Here is a 20,246-nt window from a genome sequence, read left to right as displayed (position 1 = left end):
CCTGTTCTAAAGTCTGCGGAGTAATGGAAGAGCAGGCCTGGTGGTGGATTACCGGCTCCCAGGGGCCGAGAGAGGCAGCCACATTTACAAGTACCGAGGAATCCCTCCTTTCCTGTTGCAGATTGTCACTGCTGTGAGCCGCTTTGGCTGAAGGACCCCCAGCCAGTTCCTGTGCATGGAAACGGTAATCTGACATGCCTCGATTTTAGTGGAGGCCAAAGATAACGAAGCACTTTGTCCTGGGGCTTCTCACGCGCTTTGAAGCCACCCTTGCAGCGATCCCACTGTCACCCCCCGCCCGAGGGCAGGCGGAGGACCAAGAATGCGTGGTTAGCGAGATTTGCACCGCGCTCCCGCATCGTGCCATGGCGCAGCTCGGGTGTCTCGCTCCCTCTCTGGCTACGCACAACACCTTGTGGCTCGGGAACCTCCCTGTCTGTCTCACGAAGGTTTCATTTAATGTTTCTGGCGGTGTTATGAAGCCAGGAGCTATCCTTTCTAAGCTAGTCACATCTGGCAGTACTGACGACGACAACAATACTTTTATAAATTTATTTATATAGTGCTTCTGATGGCAGATTCCTTCCCCGAGGAGTCTCTAATTTAAACTTCCACGGGATATTTAAATATTCAAAAGCAGGAGGGAAGGGAAATAAAAGGGTCAGTGGAATTGCTTTCATTGCAGAGGAATTGTAAGCTCTGTGGGGCAGAGATTTCGTTCCCTTCCGCTCCTGAACCTCTGCCAAGTGCCATGCTCATGGCTGATGCTGAAGAGCTTCCTTAATGATAACGGCGAAGAGCGAAGAGCAAAAAGGAAGCCAGGGCGTCCCATCCCGGCGCTTGGGCGCTCGTTTTTCAAGCCAGCCAACTTGGAAAGCGCTGCTCCGCCACCGAAAGGGAGCTCTCCAGCTTGCCGGATCAGTGTCATGCCATTGTCATCGTTACAACACCGCCGCCACCAACACACACACACACACACACACACACAGGAGGCGGTTTGCCGGCACCGCTCGCCCAATGGCAGCTTGCAGTCTCTGGAGAGTTGGCGAGGAGAGAGGGAGAGAGGCGCAGTCTGCCCTCCAAATCCCTGGGAGCATCATCATTCCGCCGAGAGAAGCCACTCTCTAACAAGCTTCCAACCACTGCGAGATGACTGGCAGGGGAGCTGAGCCAGAGGCGGCAGCAGCAGCAGCTGGAGGAGCAGCGACCATCGCTCTGTAGAGAGACAGACAGACAGACAGCACCACCACCACCCAGGAAATTAACCAGACACAGCACAACTGAGCCAACCAGCCCCTCTCTTGCTCCTTCCCCCCAGCCCAATCCGGATCCAAACTCAAGTCCCCCATCTGAGCCTCTCCCCCAGCCACCCTCCCACCCAAAGTGAGGGGGGAACACCAACCGGGGGAGGGAGCAGTTAACCCTTTGTGGTGCCCCAAGGAAGACATCCATCCTAAGCCAAGGAACAGACCTTTCGAGAGTGCTCAGAGCTGGATAACGACCATGATCCTTTTCTCACCGCGCAGCGTTTTACTCTCAGTCTATTACCCTCAGATTTTCCTCATCCTTACCAGTGGAAGTTACTTGTAAGTGATCAAGACTTCTTTTCTTTTAAACCCCTTACTTAGATGTTTGCTGGTTTCCTAAAGGGCGCCTTCTAGGAGCTGGGAAAGTGGGGGAAAGAGACGTGCGCCCCAAAGATGGTTGCTAGGCAGGGTGGGGGTGGCAGATATGGGGGTTGTCGGGAGTGGGGTGGGCATGTGAGAGAGAAAGTTTCTTCCGAAAAGAAGTTGCCTGTGGCAGGCTTGGCTCTCTGGAGTTCAGAGGCGCCCCCAGAGGAATCAGAGGCTTTTGGGGAAGGTTGTGGCTGAGGGGCTCCGGCGAGGGATGCTGCTGCGAACAGGTGCTCCGTAAGGAGGGATCGGGTGGCGGAGCCAGCGAGGGCAGAAGCACTGCTGAGAACCGGGGGGGGGGGGGCTTCCTTTCGGGTAATGATGCCGGGGACTTGGGGCTCCTTGTCCTGAAGAAAGACTGCTAACAGGAGAAGCACCCAAAGGCATTTCCGAGCTAAGTGGGTTGCTCCGCTAGGCGCAGTGACTCGGGAATAAGTCCCATGGGATTGTGGTGGGGCTAACTTCGGAACAAGCGTGACTCGGGATGCTTGGCTGCAATTCCACTTTATTAAACAAAAGGAAGTTTGATTTTAGACGTCAAGGGATTTGTGTTTGAATCAAAATAAGATTGTACCGCCTCCCCCCAAAGTAAGATAAGTATTGATGTCCAGGTACTTATCAGAAGTCTTGGCGACGAGGAACTGGTAGTGTAACCCTGTACTCCTAAATTACAGGCATATCCCCCTTAAAATAATACTTGTATTGTATCTATGACATGATCCGGCCGCAGAGAAACTTGTTAGAGTCCCATTGGTTTCAACGAGAAGACAAGACCCTTCTGACTCTCCTCGCTCTCCGTGGCAGCGATGGCACTTAAATTTGAACTCTGAACTCAAATGTATGCTTTCTGCCCCGCACTCTTGACTGGAGCGGCTCGCCTCGTTCGCTAGGGCTGCCCGGTTCGCTCCGTCTCTCCTCTCGATTCAGGCCAAGACGCGCAGGCCATTCCCACTTCACGCGAAGGGTTACCAAACGGTTTTATCTGGGAAATGAGGATCCGGGCGCAGGAAGGGATGGAGGTTAGGGAAGCCGAGGGGCAGAGGGACGGGCCCCCACCTCCAAGCAAGCCCCTTTATTTTGATGCTGGAGATCGACTCCGAAGTCAGGCTTCCTGGAGGAGTGAGGACTAATTTATTCAAAATGAGCGAAGCGAGGCTGATTTGAGGCAGGAAGCTCGGATTCAGGCCCAGCAACTGGATCTCGCCTTGGGCTCCATCAGGGCAGTGCGGCGTTCCAGGGCGATGAGGATGGCTCAGGCTGTCCGCTAGAGAAGGCTTGGCCAGCTTCCAGCTTCCCTATGCCAAGTGCTCCCGCGCCCATAATATGCCAGCCATGCTGCCAACAGCCGTGTCAGGTAGGCTGCTTTTATTAGGGGAGGGGACGATGGTGAAAGGATAACGGTGCCCTTCGCCTAAGTCTCGCTTGGGCAGAGATACAACGGGCTTATTGCTGAGTAAGGGGGCGCAGCTTTCGGCTCCCCTGGGAGTGCGCCCTGTTGGACCCCGGGGGGGTTGGCGGCTGAGGATCGCGCGGAGGGTTGCAGTGCACAGAAGCTCTTAGCTGAGGTGGGATTTGGACCGGGGACTCCCCACGGCTGCATTCGGCACATGAAACGTATTCATGGATTAAGCATTTGCTTAACTTGCACCCCACCCCACTGGAGCGCAATGTGCCAAAAAGCTCAGCATGTCAAAACCTGTTCATTTCAGCTGGAGAACCGGGGCTCTTTCCTCCTCAGTCACTGCCATCGAAACCAATGGGGACTTTCTGGTCGCAAAATCCTATGCATCCTTACCTGGGAGTAAGTCCCATTGACTCTACTTCTGTGTAAACACGCATGGCCTCGAACTATATAGTGCTGAACTTCTTGTGGCCTTGTCTTGCTTGTCTCTCTCCGATGTGCGTGCGATCAGTGGCCTATTATTCATCTCCCCACCCCTGTCTGCTTCAGTGGGTCTGCAGCTTTCTACTTCTGTTGCGGGAAACGCGCCCTCGTTCCCCACGCAAGTTAGAAATCTACCCTTTAAAAAGCAAGGAAAGAGGAAAGGCAGAAAAGAAACGCGTCTATTTCTTCCTTCTTAATTCTTAATGAAATACATATGCTTTGGCCACCTATTTTCAGAGAAGTCTGATTTATGGAACCGCGTTGCGTTTGCATTGCTGTTCGCGGGGATTAAATGGAATCGCTCCGGCTGCCGACTCTGCGCAACGCGGGGCGCAGCGAAAGAGCCGGAGCGAGTTGCTTACCGCTTCCCTCTTTTGTAAAAGGGAGCTTTTATTTTATATATATATATCTATATGCAGGCATGTGTGTGTAGAAGAACCCCCTTTAATAGAAACCTAGCCGTATTTTCTTGAAAAACTTTAGGAAATGACTATCCCCACCAAGTTTTTCTTTCTATAAATAGTTCCGAGTCTTGAAACAAAAGTTTTCTCAACCACACACCAGATGCTGGTGGTTTCCCTTGCAGTGTGACATAATTATAAGGTCCGAAGGCAAAAGCTATGGATGTATAATAATAATACGAAGGCAGCAGCTCTGCTGATGGGGGAAACACAAGCGCAGGCTTTATTTAGAGCTCGCTCCGCGGAGACTGGCTACAGAGCGCAGATTTCTGGGGCAGTGAGAATTTGCGGTGGGGAAATTAATCCGGATCCCCTCCCGCGTCTCCCTTCAGCCCAGCGCGGCCCAGATGCTTCCCGCCCCGCACTTTCCCAACTCATCATTAGTCCTCCCCGCCCAAAATGGGCCGGGGGAGTTGAGGGATCCAGCTGAGCCCTGGGCCCTTATTGGAATCAAGCAGGGCAGAAAGGGACAAGAGTTGCATTTAATGAAGAACTTGGATTCGACCAGATGACCACCTGGTCCATCGCTCTCTCCCCATATGATGGCAGTTCCTTGTGGCTTATTCAGAGATAGTCTGCATCAAAGAGTTCCACTTAGATTACAGGGGTATAGGCTGTCCATAGGTCTATCTTCCATGAAGTTGTCTTATGGTGGTGTTCATTGGTTTTTTAAATTATTGTTGTTGTTTATTACCACCCTTCACCCTAAGTCTCAGGGCAGGGTACAAGATTTTAGAACACAGTATTTAAAACAAGTTACAAGCACAGAAGTAAGGTTAGTCCAAAATCCATCTGAGGTAGTGCCCATCACCACAACAGTAAAACAATGGCAATGTCTCTAAAGTTGCTTGAGGCAAAGCCTAGAGGCAACAACCAAGAAAGCTTTCTGAGCGTTCACACCAGATGCACCTCAGTTGTTGGTGGTGTGGAAAGAAGGGGCTCTGCCAAATATCATAAAAACCCAGGCAGGCTTGTATGGGAGACGATGGCCTTTCAGATAACTTGGCGTCAAGTCATGTAGGGTTTTGTATGTTACTACAGTGAGTGCCTGTGCTGCCCAGGACTTTGTAGAAACCCAAAATATTGAGATTTTTAAAAAATGGATGGTGTTGTTTGTGTATTTGTACCTGGCACAATCATATTCTGGCAGAAGTCACATCCAAGCCTGATGAAAAGTGTTGCCTGCACCTCAGGAGCCCTTGCACTGAGTTTGACAACAATATCTCAAGAGGCGACTGAACCTATGCAAAAAAAGGGGGGGAGGGGCAAGGTAACATTTTGGTCCACAATCTTAATTCAAAATGGTGCCCAGCACCCAAACATTTATGATTACTGCTGCCCCCACCTTGGGAACCCTGTGCCAAGTCTGGTGATGATATCTTGAGAGGAAGCAGAAACTATAGAGCAGCGTTTCCCAACCGGGGGGCCATAAGGTTCTCTGGGGGCCCCCAGGTGAAAATCACATAAATGGGGGGTCACAACACAGAGGGAAGTGAGAAGTGAGGGGGGATTTATTTTTAATCCCAATTGACTGGCTATCCACTTGGCCAATCAGAAGTGGGTAAGGGGGTGACCCACAAGGGCCTAATGCTCCTTTGTGCCACATGCGTTTTATTGGAGCAGTCCTGGTTTGTTTCTGGAGGGAGAGGGCGATTGCTGGGCCTCCCATGTTGAGCAGTAGGGCCTGCGATCCAGAACCCCCAGGTCAGGTAAGTGGGGTGGTGGGGTGGCAATGGGTAGGGCTGGGAGAGCTGGAGCTGCTTGTTGCTGCCGCCAATGCTTGGTCCAGTGGCAGCCTGGGCCTGACTCTGAAGGTGTGGGTTGCAATCCACCTCAGTGCCAAGTGGATCAGGGCCTTCGGATGTTGCCAAGGGATGCAGGGCCCATAGGCAGTGTAAGCCTGGCTCTGCAAGCCGTGGGGGTGAAATCCACTTCAAAGCCTAGCTGAGTGGGGTTGTCTGGTGCTGCTGACTTGCCTCTAGTAAATAACAAAGTGCCTACTCAGAAGAAAGCTGCACTGAGTCCAGGGGGCCTTGCTCCCAGGTAAGTGAGTGTGGAGCTAGAGTGTTTTATCTAGGCAGCCAGGGCTCCTCCGGATGACAATATCTTTTTACACCAGGTCAGTGAGGAACACTTGTGCACCTTTTGGACTGAATCTGAGGGTTTCTCCCTCTGTGTCAAATAACTGGGGTCAAGTAAGTGTTGTTCTCTTTTTATAATACATGGAAGATGGATCTCCCTCCGGAGGTTGGAGGTTCCTTGGAGGTTTCTAAGCAGAGGCTGGATGGCCATCTGTCATGGATGCTTTAGCTGAGTTTCCTACATTGCAGGGGGTTGCACTAGAATGATGATTCTATGTTTTTCTGCTTCAACAATATTTCATTATGTTCCTATCATTTTAAATAATTGTATTTTGTAAAAATTATGAAAAATATATATAAAGGATGTTCTATTTGCAAACAAAACATTTAAATAGCTACCTTTCCACCTGTAGGATGGGAGGGGTATGGGCATAGCCAGGATTTTTTTTAGGGGGGTCAGGCTTTTGTGGGGGGGGGTCAGAACCTCAGATTTGTATTGACTTGTATTGATTTTTACTTACTGGGAGGCACCTGAGCCCCTGCTCTCCTTGGCTATGCCCATGGGGGGCACAGGAAGGAAACAGGGTCAGAAGGGGGCCACGGTTGAGAAACATTGCTATAGAAAACAGACAGACAGACAAAGGAACAAACCACTTACCAAAATGTATATGAATGGAACCAGAACTTTGACATGCCCAGAAACAGACCAGTAGCCAATGAAGCTATTCTAGCATGGGAGTGACGTGCTCCCTGTAATCACTCCCAGCTCAATGACATTCTGCAACAGTGAAAGTGCAGCCCAGCCCAGAGGCTGTTACAATGGTCCAAATGAAATGTAACTAAGCCATAGTGTCCCCAATGCCACATCATTTCCAAGAAGGAGCAAAGTTGACATACTGATCTTAGCTATGCAAAAGTGCTCTGAGTCCTAGCCACCACCACACCTGGACATCCAGGTTCAGGGCTGAATTCAAGAAGACATCCTAGATGGAAACCTCATTCTTCCAGAGGAGTTCAATCCCATCCAAGACATGTTGAATCCCTTCGCCCAGGTTTGCTTTTCTACTGGCCACGAGTATCATGGTACTTTTTGGATTAAGTTTCAGTTTGTTCACCCTCATCCAGTCCATTACTGACATCAGACACTGATTTCAGAACTTGAACAGCTTCCTTGGACTTAGAAGGAAGGAGAAATAGGACTGAGTGTCGTCAATATAATGCTGGAACTAAACCTCCAAACTCTGGACAACCTCTCCTGGCAGTTTTAACCAGATGCTAAAGAAAATGGTGGGGGCCAAGATCTTGGGCTGGTGGGGCCTCAGCTTTTGGGGTGAACACATGTAAATTTCTGAGACTGTTGTGGGTGTCTGGTCACAAAATGTGTGCTGTAGAGCATGTGTGGCGGGGGAGGGGGTAGCAAAAGGTTTTTTTTAATGGACCCTCTTATATTTACATGATTTTATATGGGATTTTCTCTAAGCCACTACAAAACCACAGGTCACTCTGTCCCCATGGATTGACCTGTAGAAAATGTGGCAACTTTGAAATAGGCAGATTCCATGCTAAAGGATCATTTGGAAAAGATTAAAAATAAAACGGCTGGTATCATAATGCTGTTATACAGATCTGTGATATGACCACATTTGGAGTGTTCTGTACCGTTCTGGTAGCCTCACCTCAAAAGGATATTTTAGAATTGGAAAAGATTCAGAAAAGGGCAACCCAAAATGATTCCGGGGATAGGGCAACTCTGCTATGAGGAAAGGTTGGGACTTTTTAGTTTAGGGAAAAGGCAAGTAAGAAGTGACATGATAGAAGTTTATAAAATTATGCATGGCACGGAGAAAGTGGCTAGATAAAAGTTTCACTCATAGTACAAAAACTCGTGGACATCTATTGAAGCTGAATGTTGGAAGATTCAGGATAGATAAAAGAAAGAAGTTCTTCACACAGCAGGCAGTTAAATTATGGAACTCACTCTGACAGGAGACAGAGAGTTCACCAACACGGACAGCTCAAAAAGAGAATGAGACAAGTTCATGGAGTACAACTCTATCAATGGCCACCTTGCCTGGCAGATATGTTCTGCCTCCAGAATCAGAGAGCGTATGCTTCTGAATACCAGTTGCTGGAAACCACAAGAGAGGAGAGTGCTGCTTCTTGGCTTCCTGTGGGCATCTGGTTGGCCACTGTGGAAACAGGATGCTGGACTAGATGGGTCACTGGCCTGATCCAGGAGACTCTTCTTACGTTCTTAACCATCAATCCAGCACTTGATGCCTATGGACTGGATTGTAAAAATCACAGACTGGTGCTTACTAGAACCACCTTAGCACATGGACATGGAACTGAGGCATGGATGCTTGTGGGTATTTTGGGGTACATCTGTCTGATTGTGATTTTCTAGGAATTCTATGTAAAAACCATGTGGGTTCATGAGGATCTGTGTTTTTTTATGCCGCAGAGGCTCTGACAAATACTGGGTAGATCATTTTTGCAGTGCAATCCACAGAAACCGTTGGCAACTTCAGTTTGGTGGTGGCTTGGGTGGGGCATGCTTTCTAAAAACCATGTGGACCTGTGACTTGGATCCATATTTCAGTGCCATGGTGCCCCAAAAGGTCTGCCTCCACACAAGCTTCCACTGCCCATAGACATCAGTGGAGATGGAGGGCAAACAGCCAATGAGGACTGAGCTGTTTTGTGGGGTGGGAAAGGCTGACACTGTTGAAGGGAAAAAGAGAACATGGGATAGCAGGGAATGGCAGCTGGGATGCTGAACTCTCCATACTGCAACATTTTGTGCAGTGCTTGCTATGTAAAAGGGCTTCAATAAATTGCTGTTGCAGCTTATTATAAATATAATATATAATACATTCTGGAAAGTACTTATTTCCATTTTGCAACTCCTAGGCCAATATTTCCTGTACGCTATTTCCATACCTAATGGAAAATAGCCTACTGCATTTGTGGTACGTATGTGTATGTTGTGGACAAATGTACTTTGCCTGGTTTAGTAATGGCAGCCTTTGAAGATTAAAACTTGGCAGAAATCATCCAACTATTTCTTTTTAGGTGTCTCTTTCTGAGAGGATTTTAGTGTTCTAAAGAGAATTGTCCCCAGTTGTTATGTAGGAATTTTGAATCAATTTGTTGGTAATTTATTTCTAGGTGTTATGTACTTTCTCATCTTTGCAAGTAAACTGTTATTATTTATGAATAAAGAGGTTGTGTACAGTTTATCACATCTTATTACATCACAACAGTTTATTATATCCTGCCTTCTCATTGGTGTACTCAAGGCAGAGAAAAAAATATATTGAATAAAGAAATTTTACAAAATCAACACAAAAGTATAATCAAGATAATAAAATTATAAAAGTATAACACACGTTAATATATGTTAATGTACAGTAATGGCAAATTAATGTATATTAATGGAACATATTTTATAATTATTGCAACATTTACATTTTTGCTCTGTTGTTCAGTCTATGGGATAATAATAATAATAATAAGAATAATAAGAATAATAATATTTATACTTTGTCCATCTGGCTGGGTTTCCCAGCCACTCTCGGCGGCTGGATCCCACATTGGCTGATAAAATGCAAAATAGACAATGTATTTGTGTGATCTTAGAGAAAATTACAAAAGTGAAAAGACTAAAATATTTTTTAATGAAGACTAGATCAAACATGATAGCATGTATATACCATTTTATAAAACAAATGTGTGTGTGTGTGTGTGTGTGTGTGTATATATATATATGAGCATCGTGCAGATTTTACTGAAGGATGAGAGGTGAGGTTATGAGGGAATTGCATGCATTTGTATAAGGCCTTTGTTCTTTGTTCCTGGCTGGCAAAAGAGATCATTGGGTCTAGCCACAGATAACTTTGCACAGGAGCAAGTTGTGAAATGATTTTAGTGCACTATAATCAGTGGAATAGCGTGGGGGCTGCAGGGGGGGGGCTGGCCGCACCGGGCGCAACATCAAGGGGCGCGTTCGCACTCGCAGCTCTCTCGAGTGCTAAAATCCATGGGTTAGGGGGCACAAATTTCTTGCCATGCCCCGGGTGCTGACAACCCACACTACGCCACTGACTATAATCTCAATATGGCTGCAAGCAGCAACAGCAAAGCCTGCTTGCCCAGCTGTCTGTCTCAGCAACTTTCTCATTTCCCTCTACCTTCCAAAAAGTATATATGTAGTGTCTATTGAGGTGAATGCATTAGCTGCAAGCTCTTCAGTTGTTATTATGGATTTGTTAACCACCGTCCATGTACAGTACTGTACTTGGAATTTTACAGAGTTACAAAAACAAGCAAACAAAATACAGTTCTCTGTCCTGGGGAGACTATAGTCTCAATTTTGACAGTGTGCAAAACCATAGACAGGTGTTCAACCATAGTACAGGAAAAAGGGGGACAAGGGTAGCAGTGTTTAATTTAAATTTAATTTAATTTAATTAATTTAATAGTGCCCCACCCTTCCACTGTAAAAAGTGCTCAGAGTGGCTCACAACATATTAAAAATAACCAAAAAGGCACCTGCGTGTTGTGATGTACATTGGTTGCTTGCTCTTTGATTTCACAGCATGCATAACAGTGACATTTAGCATGCTGAACTGATCAGATTGTCAAATGCAGACGTAGTAATAAGCACATAAAAAACAAGTGAGCTTCAATAAACAATACAAGTGGAAAACAATTTAGTGTAGTAGCTGAGAGTGTTTTTACCATGCCTCTAGGCAGTGACATATACTGTAGTTAGTCTTCTGTTTTGGGTGAGGGTGAATCCTCCCAGTTATGGTGACTAGAGAAAGCCTCAGGGGTATTTGATAGGTGTCAACTGTTTGACACATCCAGCTTATGTAGTGGCAAAGACCTTTGTGATGAGTGTACAGTAGAGCGTTCCAAATGGCAGCGTCAGCAGCAAGTGAGCCACTATCAATGGCTTGCTGTGTGAGCTACTTTCACATGTATCGATTGAATGCTGACTTTGTATGGGTCTGTTTTTGTTGATTCCACATCCTCTAGTCATGGAACTTACTAGCAATAGGAAAAAAGAAATGCACTGAGATTTCACAGGTCAAAAGAGAAAGACGAAGACCATGTCCTATACATGAGCTTTTATATACTGCTTTAGAGTACTGGTGGTTTGGGGTTTGCTTGTTTTTTAAAAATGCATGGAAACCTTACCATGCAAGAGTGCTCTACAGCATGCAGGCAGCCCCTCTCAGATGCTGGCTAGGCCTGATGGAGGTCATGTTGCTTCTCTTGCTTTCCCAGAGGGAGAGGACAAGCCAATGGGCAGCAGTGGGACACTGAGGGGATCTTGCTCATGTGAAACCCCTTGAAACCTGCAGTGAATACTAGGAGGTGTGCATGCCTGGGGGTTTGGGGTACGGAGAGTGAACGGAGCCCACACCTAGCCCTCAATGCTGATGCCCCACCCATCAGAGCCAAGTGGGGGCCATGCTGCACCCCTGCCCGCCCCGGCCCTGGTGGGCATGAAAGGTGCAGTCACACTGCCCTGCCAGCCCCATGCCACTTTGTGATGCCGCAGGGCTGTGTGAGGGGGATGCAACAGGCATGTGCCCTTTCTGTGGGGCTGGCAGGGCAGTGAGGAGCAAAATGCGCCCATGGCCACTGCCCCTCTGGCCCTCCCCGCGTGATGCCACTGGCCAGTATGCCTTTAGGTGAGACCTAGGGGAGAAAAGCAGGGCTCTCTCTGCTTGGCCCTCAGGTTCTGTCTAGGGCCCGTCTCTATCCCTGTCAGATACCCTCATGGAGTGCTTTTGCCAGGTAGGAACGTGTCCTTGATCTGTGATCATGTCTCTTACTTGCCTCTGACCTCTGCATGGCTAGAATGGACATAGGCTAAGGTAAATTCTTGGGGTGTGGAGAGAACAGACTGTGAACAACATGGAGAAAGTAGAAATTTAGATTTGGCAACTCCAAGTGAGAGGTCTTGCAGACCCTGGAGGATGCTGCTGGAGGAAAGCAGGAAGGGAAGGTGATGTCAGGCTGTCAGTGGGTTGGTACTGAGAGAAAAGCCTTTCCCTGCCAGTGCTGATGAGATTTAAAGGAGAAGAAAATTAAGAGATCTTGAAACTTGTTGAAAAGGATCTACATAAGGCGAGGACTGTCGCTTTTGGACAACAATGTACTTTTTAGAGTATTATGGGATAGAGCTGCGAACTGGGGAGAGGAGGGGCTGAGTTAACCTTGAGATACCAGCAGATACCAGCAGATATGCACTGAATCAGTGCAACAGCACTGCAGGCGCACAGAAAGGGCTCAAGATAATCTTTGGAAATGGAGATGACTGATATAAATGGAAGGCCAATGAAGGTTGTATACTAGAACAGAATGAAATGAAAAGAAGTATAATCACACTTGAAGCTTTACAAAAGTATACAAATGCCTTAAATAACATTTCAACATGAATGGAAATTACTAAGAATACAGCTGATGATTAAGTGATAATTTTGGGTAATGGATTATAATCGAAGGTACCCAATTTAAAATATTCAAAGCAGTAACATCAGAGGCTAAGGACGCATCGACAATGGCGAGTGGGAAGTCACTTGAATAAAATTGTATTAAGTTGGTAATAAATTAGAGAAACGACAGAATTGATACATGATCCTTTAGCCACAGGTAAAACATGTGAGCTGATAGGCTTTTGTTTTTAAAGCTGAGCAATGTTAGAAAGTTAATCAAATAACAGTTCTTATTCTAATTGCCCCTGCTATTTTTATTTTTATTTTTTTGGAGTTTTTGCTGTCACCTAGTTATTTGATCTGCCAGAAGACAGGACACAGTAGCAATGATTGAGCAATCTGGCAGAGATAGTAGTAGAGGGGTAATAACCTCACTCCTCAAATCTTTGCAGCTACTGCAGCTTTGAATGCGTTTAGAGGGAAATGGTGACTCCAGAGTTCATTGCTACATATAAACAAGCTGCCCACCATTGTTCCTGCAGTTGCTCCCTTCCAAAATGCCACCAAATATATTTCGTCCCCTGCAGGGTGTAACTTGTCTGCTTGCTTTTGTGGTCTCATCAAATGCAGAGTATATCTTGCCATTCAGATAAAAAGGCCTCAAACTCTGCTGCACATGCCTATATAAAACCTTTCAGAAATTATTTGGGTGGAGGGCAAAAAACTAAAGTGAGGTGGGTGAGATATATTTACACTAGACAGCAAGTCTGGATGGCGCAGAAATTTATCTGGTCAGTCTGGTAGCTTTATGCACACGTGGAAGCTGTTTTAGAGGGTCCAGCTGAGAGAATGTTGTCCTTGGAGCTCAGAGGACCGGCTTCAAAGTCTGGCCTTGCTGTGAGGCTTGGCAAGGTTGCTGTTGCTCTGCCTCCATCTCCTACTGTTTCTAACAGACTGGACAAACACAGATTCCATTCCCTGCTTTAATGGAGGGGCTCATGAGGCTCCTCTCAGTTTGCTAAGAGCTCCAAGGAGCCAGATAATTGGCCAAACTTGACACCAGCTGGCAACACAACGCAGTACTATAGTGAAATCATTCTGACACACCAGTTGTATGGTATGCCTGGTGGAACTGCGATTAGGAAGTGTTAGACTCACTTCTGTCAAGCTGGGGGCTGGCTGGGGTGAAGCAGGGACAGGAAACAGGTGAAGCCACATCAGTGTGCCTACAGCTACATGGTAGAGGGTACACTGGGCATGCAGAAGGTCCCAGGTTCAACTGTTGTAAACTCCAGTTAAAAGGATCACAAGGCAGGTGATGGTGTTGGCTGAGAAAGGAACAAGAGCAGCACTAGAGGAGTCCCTTGTTTGCTCAGACCACCAAGCAAACCTGGCCCCAAAGGCTTCATAGCACCAGGGCAAACATATGACATGATCTGCCCAATTGTTGTAAGAGCCCCATTAGCTCTAGTTCTATTCCCTCCTGAAGTTCCCTTTGGCCAGAACCGGATGGTGGTTCACAGTCTGAATCCCTGCCTGACGTTGGTCAGGCCCCACATTCGGAATCCACTTCAGCCTTGAGTCATGACATGAAGCAGCATGTTGTCCAAGCAAAGTCTGGAATCCTCCATATATAAGGTCATACTCACACGGTCTGTTTTGGGGTTGCTTGTCAGTGAGGCCAGTTAATGAGGCCAATCAACAATATGTGGTCATTACTTGATTAGGTGTGAGGTGGTTGGTGAACTATGGTCCATGTGTCATTCACCCCAATCCCAGAAGTCAGCGGAAATAATTTTGACTAACTGTATGAATGAAAATATGCCACTATGAGATTACTCTGGCCCTCAATGATTCATGTGTGAGCAGGTGTATGTGACAAGCGCACCTCTGTACTAAGAGGAAGAGTTAGATTTTTTCATTGATCAATCACGACTTTTCACTGGATTGATTAATTGAATAAATAGATAATCCACCCACATATTTTCATTTTTAATAAAAACAAACATTGGAAATCTGTTCAAAGATCTGATGCTGCATCTCATTTGGTCCTTAAAATGATAGATAACATGTTTTTCATATTCTTGTAGAACATCTCATTCCTTTCGGGCTTTGCCATGACTGAAGGCACTCGCAAACAATGTACAGTTTTAGCTGCCACAAATGGAAATGACAATTAAAAAAAAAGACAAGGGCTTTTTTTCACTGAATGTTTTAACATACAATACCCCAAATCTCAGTGCAACACCCCCCCCCCAAGTGAGACACTGTCAGATGAGAAATGATACTTTAAAAAAAAATAGACTGTTGGGAGACAGGTCATATTTACAAAGTTCAATGTTGTTGGGTTATCTCTGCTTTCAATTACCCTTATAGCAAACTAGGTACAGTCATATTTTAGTTTCCCTCTACACATGGCTTGAACATTTCTTTTCCATGCAAATTCCTGTAAACTCAGATATCTCCAGCATGGTCTTACACAGATACATGCCAAGGGGCAAATGTGACGATGGTGAGGTGGTGAAGATAAAAGTATGAGATGATCGGTTTTCTCTAAAGCATTCAAGAAAGGAGGACCTTCATTTTCTTTTCTCTTCTGTTAAAGACAACTGCAGCTTAGCAACACTTTCACTCATCATGTGAAAAATGGAAGCCAAGCTCTGATTCTTGTTAATTCTAAAGGGTCCCTGTGAGATAGGCAGAGAAATTTGGAGGGGACTGAAGGTAAATATAGAAGACAGGAGATAAAAAAGGAAGGAGCACTTCTCTTTTAATTGTTAATTTCTACGTATCTCATTTATCCTTAGTAGCTGATTGTCCCTGCTCCTTTCCTCTCAACCCCTAGAGACAATTAGCCATTAAAGGAGAGAGAAGAAATACCAGTATTATCAACAGAGGACATTGGGCTACTTTTGATATGATGAAGGTAACTGGTAACCAGGCTCTTAGGCCTCTCACATCTAATGCTCCTAACCCTGTCTGTATTACTAAAACTCTTTGAAATTTCTCACACACTGACCTGGGAAGCAATCCTCCTTCAACTGCACTCTGAATTTCATTTTAGATTCAGTATCATAGCTTTGATGTGCTACACCTCATATTGCCACATTTATGTATTGAATGCTTGCTAGACACTCATAAATTGTCAGGTTACAAGGTGGCAACCCAAGGTACAAAACAACAAGGTTGATAAGTACCAAGAGGCCCAGGAACAGCTGCATGAAGACCCTATACTGCAGAAAGGTCTTATATACCCAGTTATTAGGAATTTTGCATTGCAGAATAGTAGAGAGGATGAGAAAAGTAACCTGCTCTTGCGAAACATAGTGAGCACTGAAGGCTTTCATTTTTGAGCATTTGGCATCGAGAGGGGGGTGTCCAATACATATTGGCACCTGAGGCAAACCACAAAATGGCCCCCATCCACTAAGGAAGAGGGGTGAGTGCAGGTCGAAATCAGGAACAAGCGGAGAATAAAGATCTACATTGGGAATAAGGGTGGGAGGACCTCCTTTTTTTGCCAAGAGGCCTCTGGGGAGGTGGCTTGGGGGGGCGGCAGGCAGATCTGGCCTCCCAAGAGCACACTGCAGCTCTTACTGCCACCACGGCAGCAGTAGCAGCGGGTGATGCATCCCATGGTGGCTGGAGCTACTGCCATTGCGGATCCTGCCACCCAAGGCAATAGTTCCTGGGCCTCTTGGTACTTACCAGCCTTGTTGCCTCAGAGGTATTATCTATCAGTCATGAATTCTGTCAAATAGTGACATTTACTTTAATTCTGGATTGTGCGTGGCAAGGCTTCCCCAACAACAATATGGTTTGGCTAAATTGTTCAGCTAGAATAATTAGCAAGCCACATGTGACAAAATAACAACCTCTTGGGGGTATTAGCAGGCATGAGGTGCATCCAAGTGCTTCTAATCCACCCATTAGTGTGATTAACTCCCCATAACCACACCCTCAAGAACTGTGCGAGAGAGATTTTTGAATTCATTTACTTTCGTTGAGCTCCTGAGTTTGGACTGAAAGAAATACTACATTGCATGTTATCGTAATTTCTGAACAGACCTACGCTAAACCAGATGATTACATAATGCCTTCTCCAAGACACCACCTGCCTTCAGATCACACTTTTGTTCTGAAAAAAGAGCGTAAGTGGGGAAAATGTATAGAAACCCAGGATCCAATGTTAAAGAAGTCCAGGCATAAAATTATACTTATCAAGTTGTTATGTGTAGGAAGTGTGGTGTGTAATATTGTCGCATATCAACACATGTTCCTGGATGAGGTTCCCCAGGGTGCCTTACAAAAGAAGAAGTTACATCAGTACTAAAATGAGTGATGTCCTCTGGTGCCCCCCATGGTAGGGTGAAAGGCATGGGGGTCAAAAGGAGATGGAGCCTGAGATAATGACAGTCAGAGCCAACTAATCCCAGTCCCCCTCCTGCATCTTCTGCTGAGCTCTACAAGGACAACTAAAGAAGAAGAAGGTGCCATAGGCTGTGCGACTCCCTGAAGTGGGTGAAGGCAGACGAAGCTGGTGGGCCAGCGCCCCATTCTCCCTAATGGACCAGCATCCACTAAGTAAAATATAAGGTGATAATTTAAAACCCTAACACTGCCAAATTCTTTGCTTCAGACTAATCTTGTGTGATGAATGATATTCCACCCCTGCCCCCCCCCAGGGCCTCAAACAACTTTTGGACTTGTTTTTAAAATGCACTGTTGAAATGTATCCCATCAAACATGGGCAGTACTGAATGTTGAATTCTGCCTTCTTTTTCCATAGTGTCTGTCCTTAACTAATATGGCCACTCTGCCCAGCTGCACAAATGGTTCTCTCCTTTATGTCTGTACTTTGGCAGACAAGCGCAGTGAAAGAGAGCGCTACTTTTCCTCTACAAGGTCAGCTGCTCTGGCTGCTTCACAAACTGTTCTTGCAGGCAAATAACTTCTTCTCAACCCCTGTCCAAATAAACTTAATATAAACATTACACTTAAGACATGATAGGGTGATAAACTATCACAGGCTTCCTGAGGTAAAAAGTGGAGCACAGTGCCTGCCGGTGACAAACATTGTGAAGAAGCCAAGACGTCCCTGTGAGAACAACAGATCAGACCAGAGACAGGGCCTGTCAAGCGACCTGTTCCAACTCTTAGCTTCACTGGTGTTGTTAACACCACTACAACGCCACATGGTGCTTTACAGAGTCCCATAGGCAAAAAAAGATAGAGCCTTGTCCTTGAGAAGATTAAAATCTAAATGTTAATGGTAGTGGGTGACCAGAGAGGCAGGGGAGTAAAAGAGGCGCAAATGTCATTACAAGTCCTTAGCTGTTGTCAGGGCCGGCCCAAGACATTTTGGCACTTGAGGCGAACCACCAAATGGTGTCCACCCACCCCTGTCCAGAGAAGAAAGGGTAAGTGAAGATCTACATGAGGGGAAAAGGAGGAATAAAGATTGATAGACGGCCCTTCTCTATTCCTGTCAGATACCACCCCCCCATGGAGTGCTTTTGCAAGGCAGGAACATGTCCGTGATCTGTGATCATGTCTCTTGCATGCCTCTGACCTTTGCACTGCTGGAATGGACATTGGCTAAAGTAGAATCTTGGTGTGGAGAGACTTTGCCTCTTGGGTGGGCTGTCCCTGGCGGCTCTTAAATGCAGTTAGTTTGTTTGGGGAATGAGGATTTAGATGCTACTTCAAATGCTACTCAGAAGAGATGGGTTGAGCCTGAGTCTGAAGGGTGAGAGACGGGAAGGAGGGATGCACATAGGCAGGTTGTGGCTGAGGCAGCTTTTGAAAGGGTGAATTCTCAGTTGCAGGGTCCACTGCAAAAATGGGAGCACAGAATGGAAGTCAGGCTAGTACCAATAGAAACGGGACATGCATTTATTTGCTAACAAACTGGAAAGTGAAAAACATGCATGCATTTTAGATGTACATTCACCAGACAACAAAGCATTTTAGTACACTTTAATTTGGGCAAGTTCCCAATTAGCTGGTTACTCTAATATTGTAATTTCTATTTTGTTTTCCTAACAACCTTGTAACATTAACTGTCTAATTTAGCTAAAATTTCAAACAACAACCTATTGACGTATGCACAGAAGCAAGGGGACACAATGGTTCCTACTGAGGCCATCAGCCTGTGTGAGAAGCATTCCAGCTCTACATGAGAGACTCATATGATTGAATGATCCTCCACCCACAAAATCCATCCACATCCATTTCATAGAGAAGGGCTAACTGAGTCTTAGCACACACATCTCCAGCTGCAGTCTGAAGTGATACAGCCCAGAGAGGAAGACTTACTACTACCACAGTGAGAACTAGACCAGTATCCTAGTGTTCAGTTCACACAGAATATTTTATCCCAAAGTATAACTGAAGGACAAGGCCTTTAAAGGAATCATTGTTCTGAAGTACCTCAGTATCATGGACTTTCCTATTCTTCTGTCTCCGCACCCCAAATTAATGTGACCTCTCATGAATGCTCCTGTGGCATTTATCAGCCGCCCTATTTAAGCCTCTGAGATTGCTGGTAACCTAAGCTCCTGTTTTGCTTTTCTTAATATTGTATAATGCGTGTTCCAAGAATTATCATATCTTGGGCTGCCTGATAGCTCTTGGGTTGCTATTGTTCCTTGTACTCAATAACAAAACCTTCCTTAGGTTTGCAGCAGGACCTGGCATAGGTTGTATTCACTGTGAGACATCTTGGGGGATAATGGAAGTGATGAGTGATGCTACTTAATGCAGTGAAATAATTTCTCTCAGTTTGTAGTGGGGACAATTAAAGGTTGCTTGTGCCAAATCCACCCTTGGCATAATGCCACTGATTTCAATTAACCACACCAGCCTGTTTTCAAACTTTATAGCGTCAGGGAATCCTTTCCACACTGATGTGTCTGCCATAAAATCCTTGCGTGTTGTGGAAGATTTGGCAAAGTGTTCTTGGGTGCACATTCAGATCCTGCAAGGCGCTGGCAAGGCCTTTTGCTAGATGTGAACTGGGGACTGAACCAAATATGATGGGGCATTGTCTGAAATGGCAGCTGAGGTGAAGTTTAAGCAGTCTCAGGAACCTGGGGAATGGAAGGTTAACTCTTTATCTGCCATGGTCCTGACAAAAACAGTCTTACTCTCTAAGACTGCTATTTGCATATTCAAGGACGCTCCCATGCTAAAATGAGGCCTGGTTTTGGATTTAACATGCCACATAGTGTCCAAAAGGGGGTTGATGACAAAATGCTATTCTAGTCCCTGAAGCACAGTCTGGGGAATAATGCAATGCTTGAGGGGAAATTTTTGGAACCTATGAATCACTATTGTAAACATCTTTAAATGATAGCAGGACTAGAATAATCAGAGCAGAGAAAGTTTAATAAAATGAAATAGGCCTGAAGGTGAAAATAAAAGGGTGAAGGAACATTTTGGATATGCACTTGAATTAGGGGAACTTTAATGAACCATGGAAGGTGGGGAGGGGAAGTTGTGGATCATGAGAGGATTTAAATAATTATGTATTTGTTGTAAAATTGAAAACTATAAATACAATGCTTCCAAAAGTGATGCAGTCCTTGAGAAGACACTGAATTTGGTGATCCAGAGTCTGGTGGTCCAACATGTGGCTTCTGTTGGTGGCCCTTGCCCAAAGGAGCATTGCTAGTGGCAACAGCCATTCCCTT

The 20,246-nt window shown here is 45.8% G+C and overlaps 2 protein-coding genes across 5 annotated transcripts in view; both read left to right on the top strand.

Moving 5' to 3' along the window:
* Positions 1–20,246, top strand: part of SMC1B (structural maintenance of chromosomes 1B) — a 387,986-nt gene that overhangs the window by 7,136 nt on the left and 360,604 nt on the right. The window lies entirely within an intron of this gene.
* Positions 1–20,246, top strand: part of WNT7B (Wnt family member 7B) — a 112,687-nt gene that overhangs the window by 13,708 nt on the left and 78,733 nt on the right. For 2 of the 4 annotated variants that reach the window (XM_083440913.1, XM_083440912.1), the window contains exon 1: positions 1,089–1,586. The exons of 1 other annotated variant lie outside the window; for it this stretch is intronic. In XM_083440913.1, the coding sequence (XP_083297039.1) occupies positions 1,504–1,586 (83 nt within the window). In that variant the 5' untranslated portion in view covers positions 1,089–1,503. Of the gene's footprint in view, positions 1–1,088; positions 1,587–20,246 lie in introns of those variants that run through there. One more of the 4 variants, XM_083440910.1, reaches the window with a different exon arrangement.

The sequence above is a fragment of the Podarcis tiliguerta genome (genome assembly GCF_965153285.1).
Source record: "Podarcis tiliguerta genome assembly, chromosome: 5".
Classification (NCBI taxonomy): domain Eukaryota; kingdom Metazoa; phylum Chordata; class Lepidosauria; order Squamata; family Lacertidae; genus Podarcis; species Podarcis tiliguerta.
The sequence above is the reverse complement of the archived record's forward strand: the minus strand, read 5'-3'. Positions and strand labels throughout refer to the sequence as shown.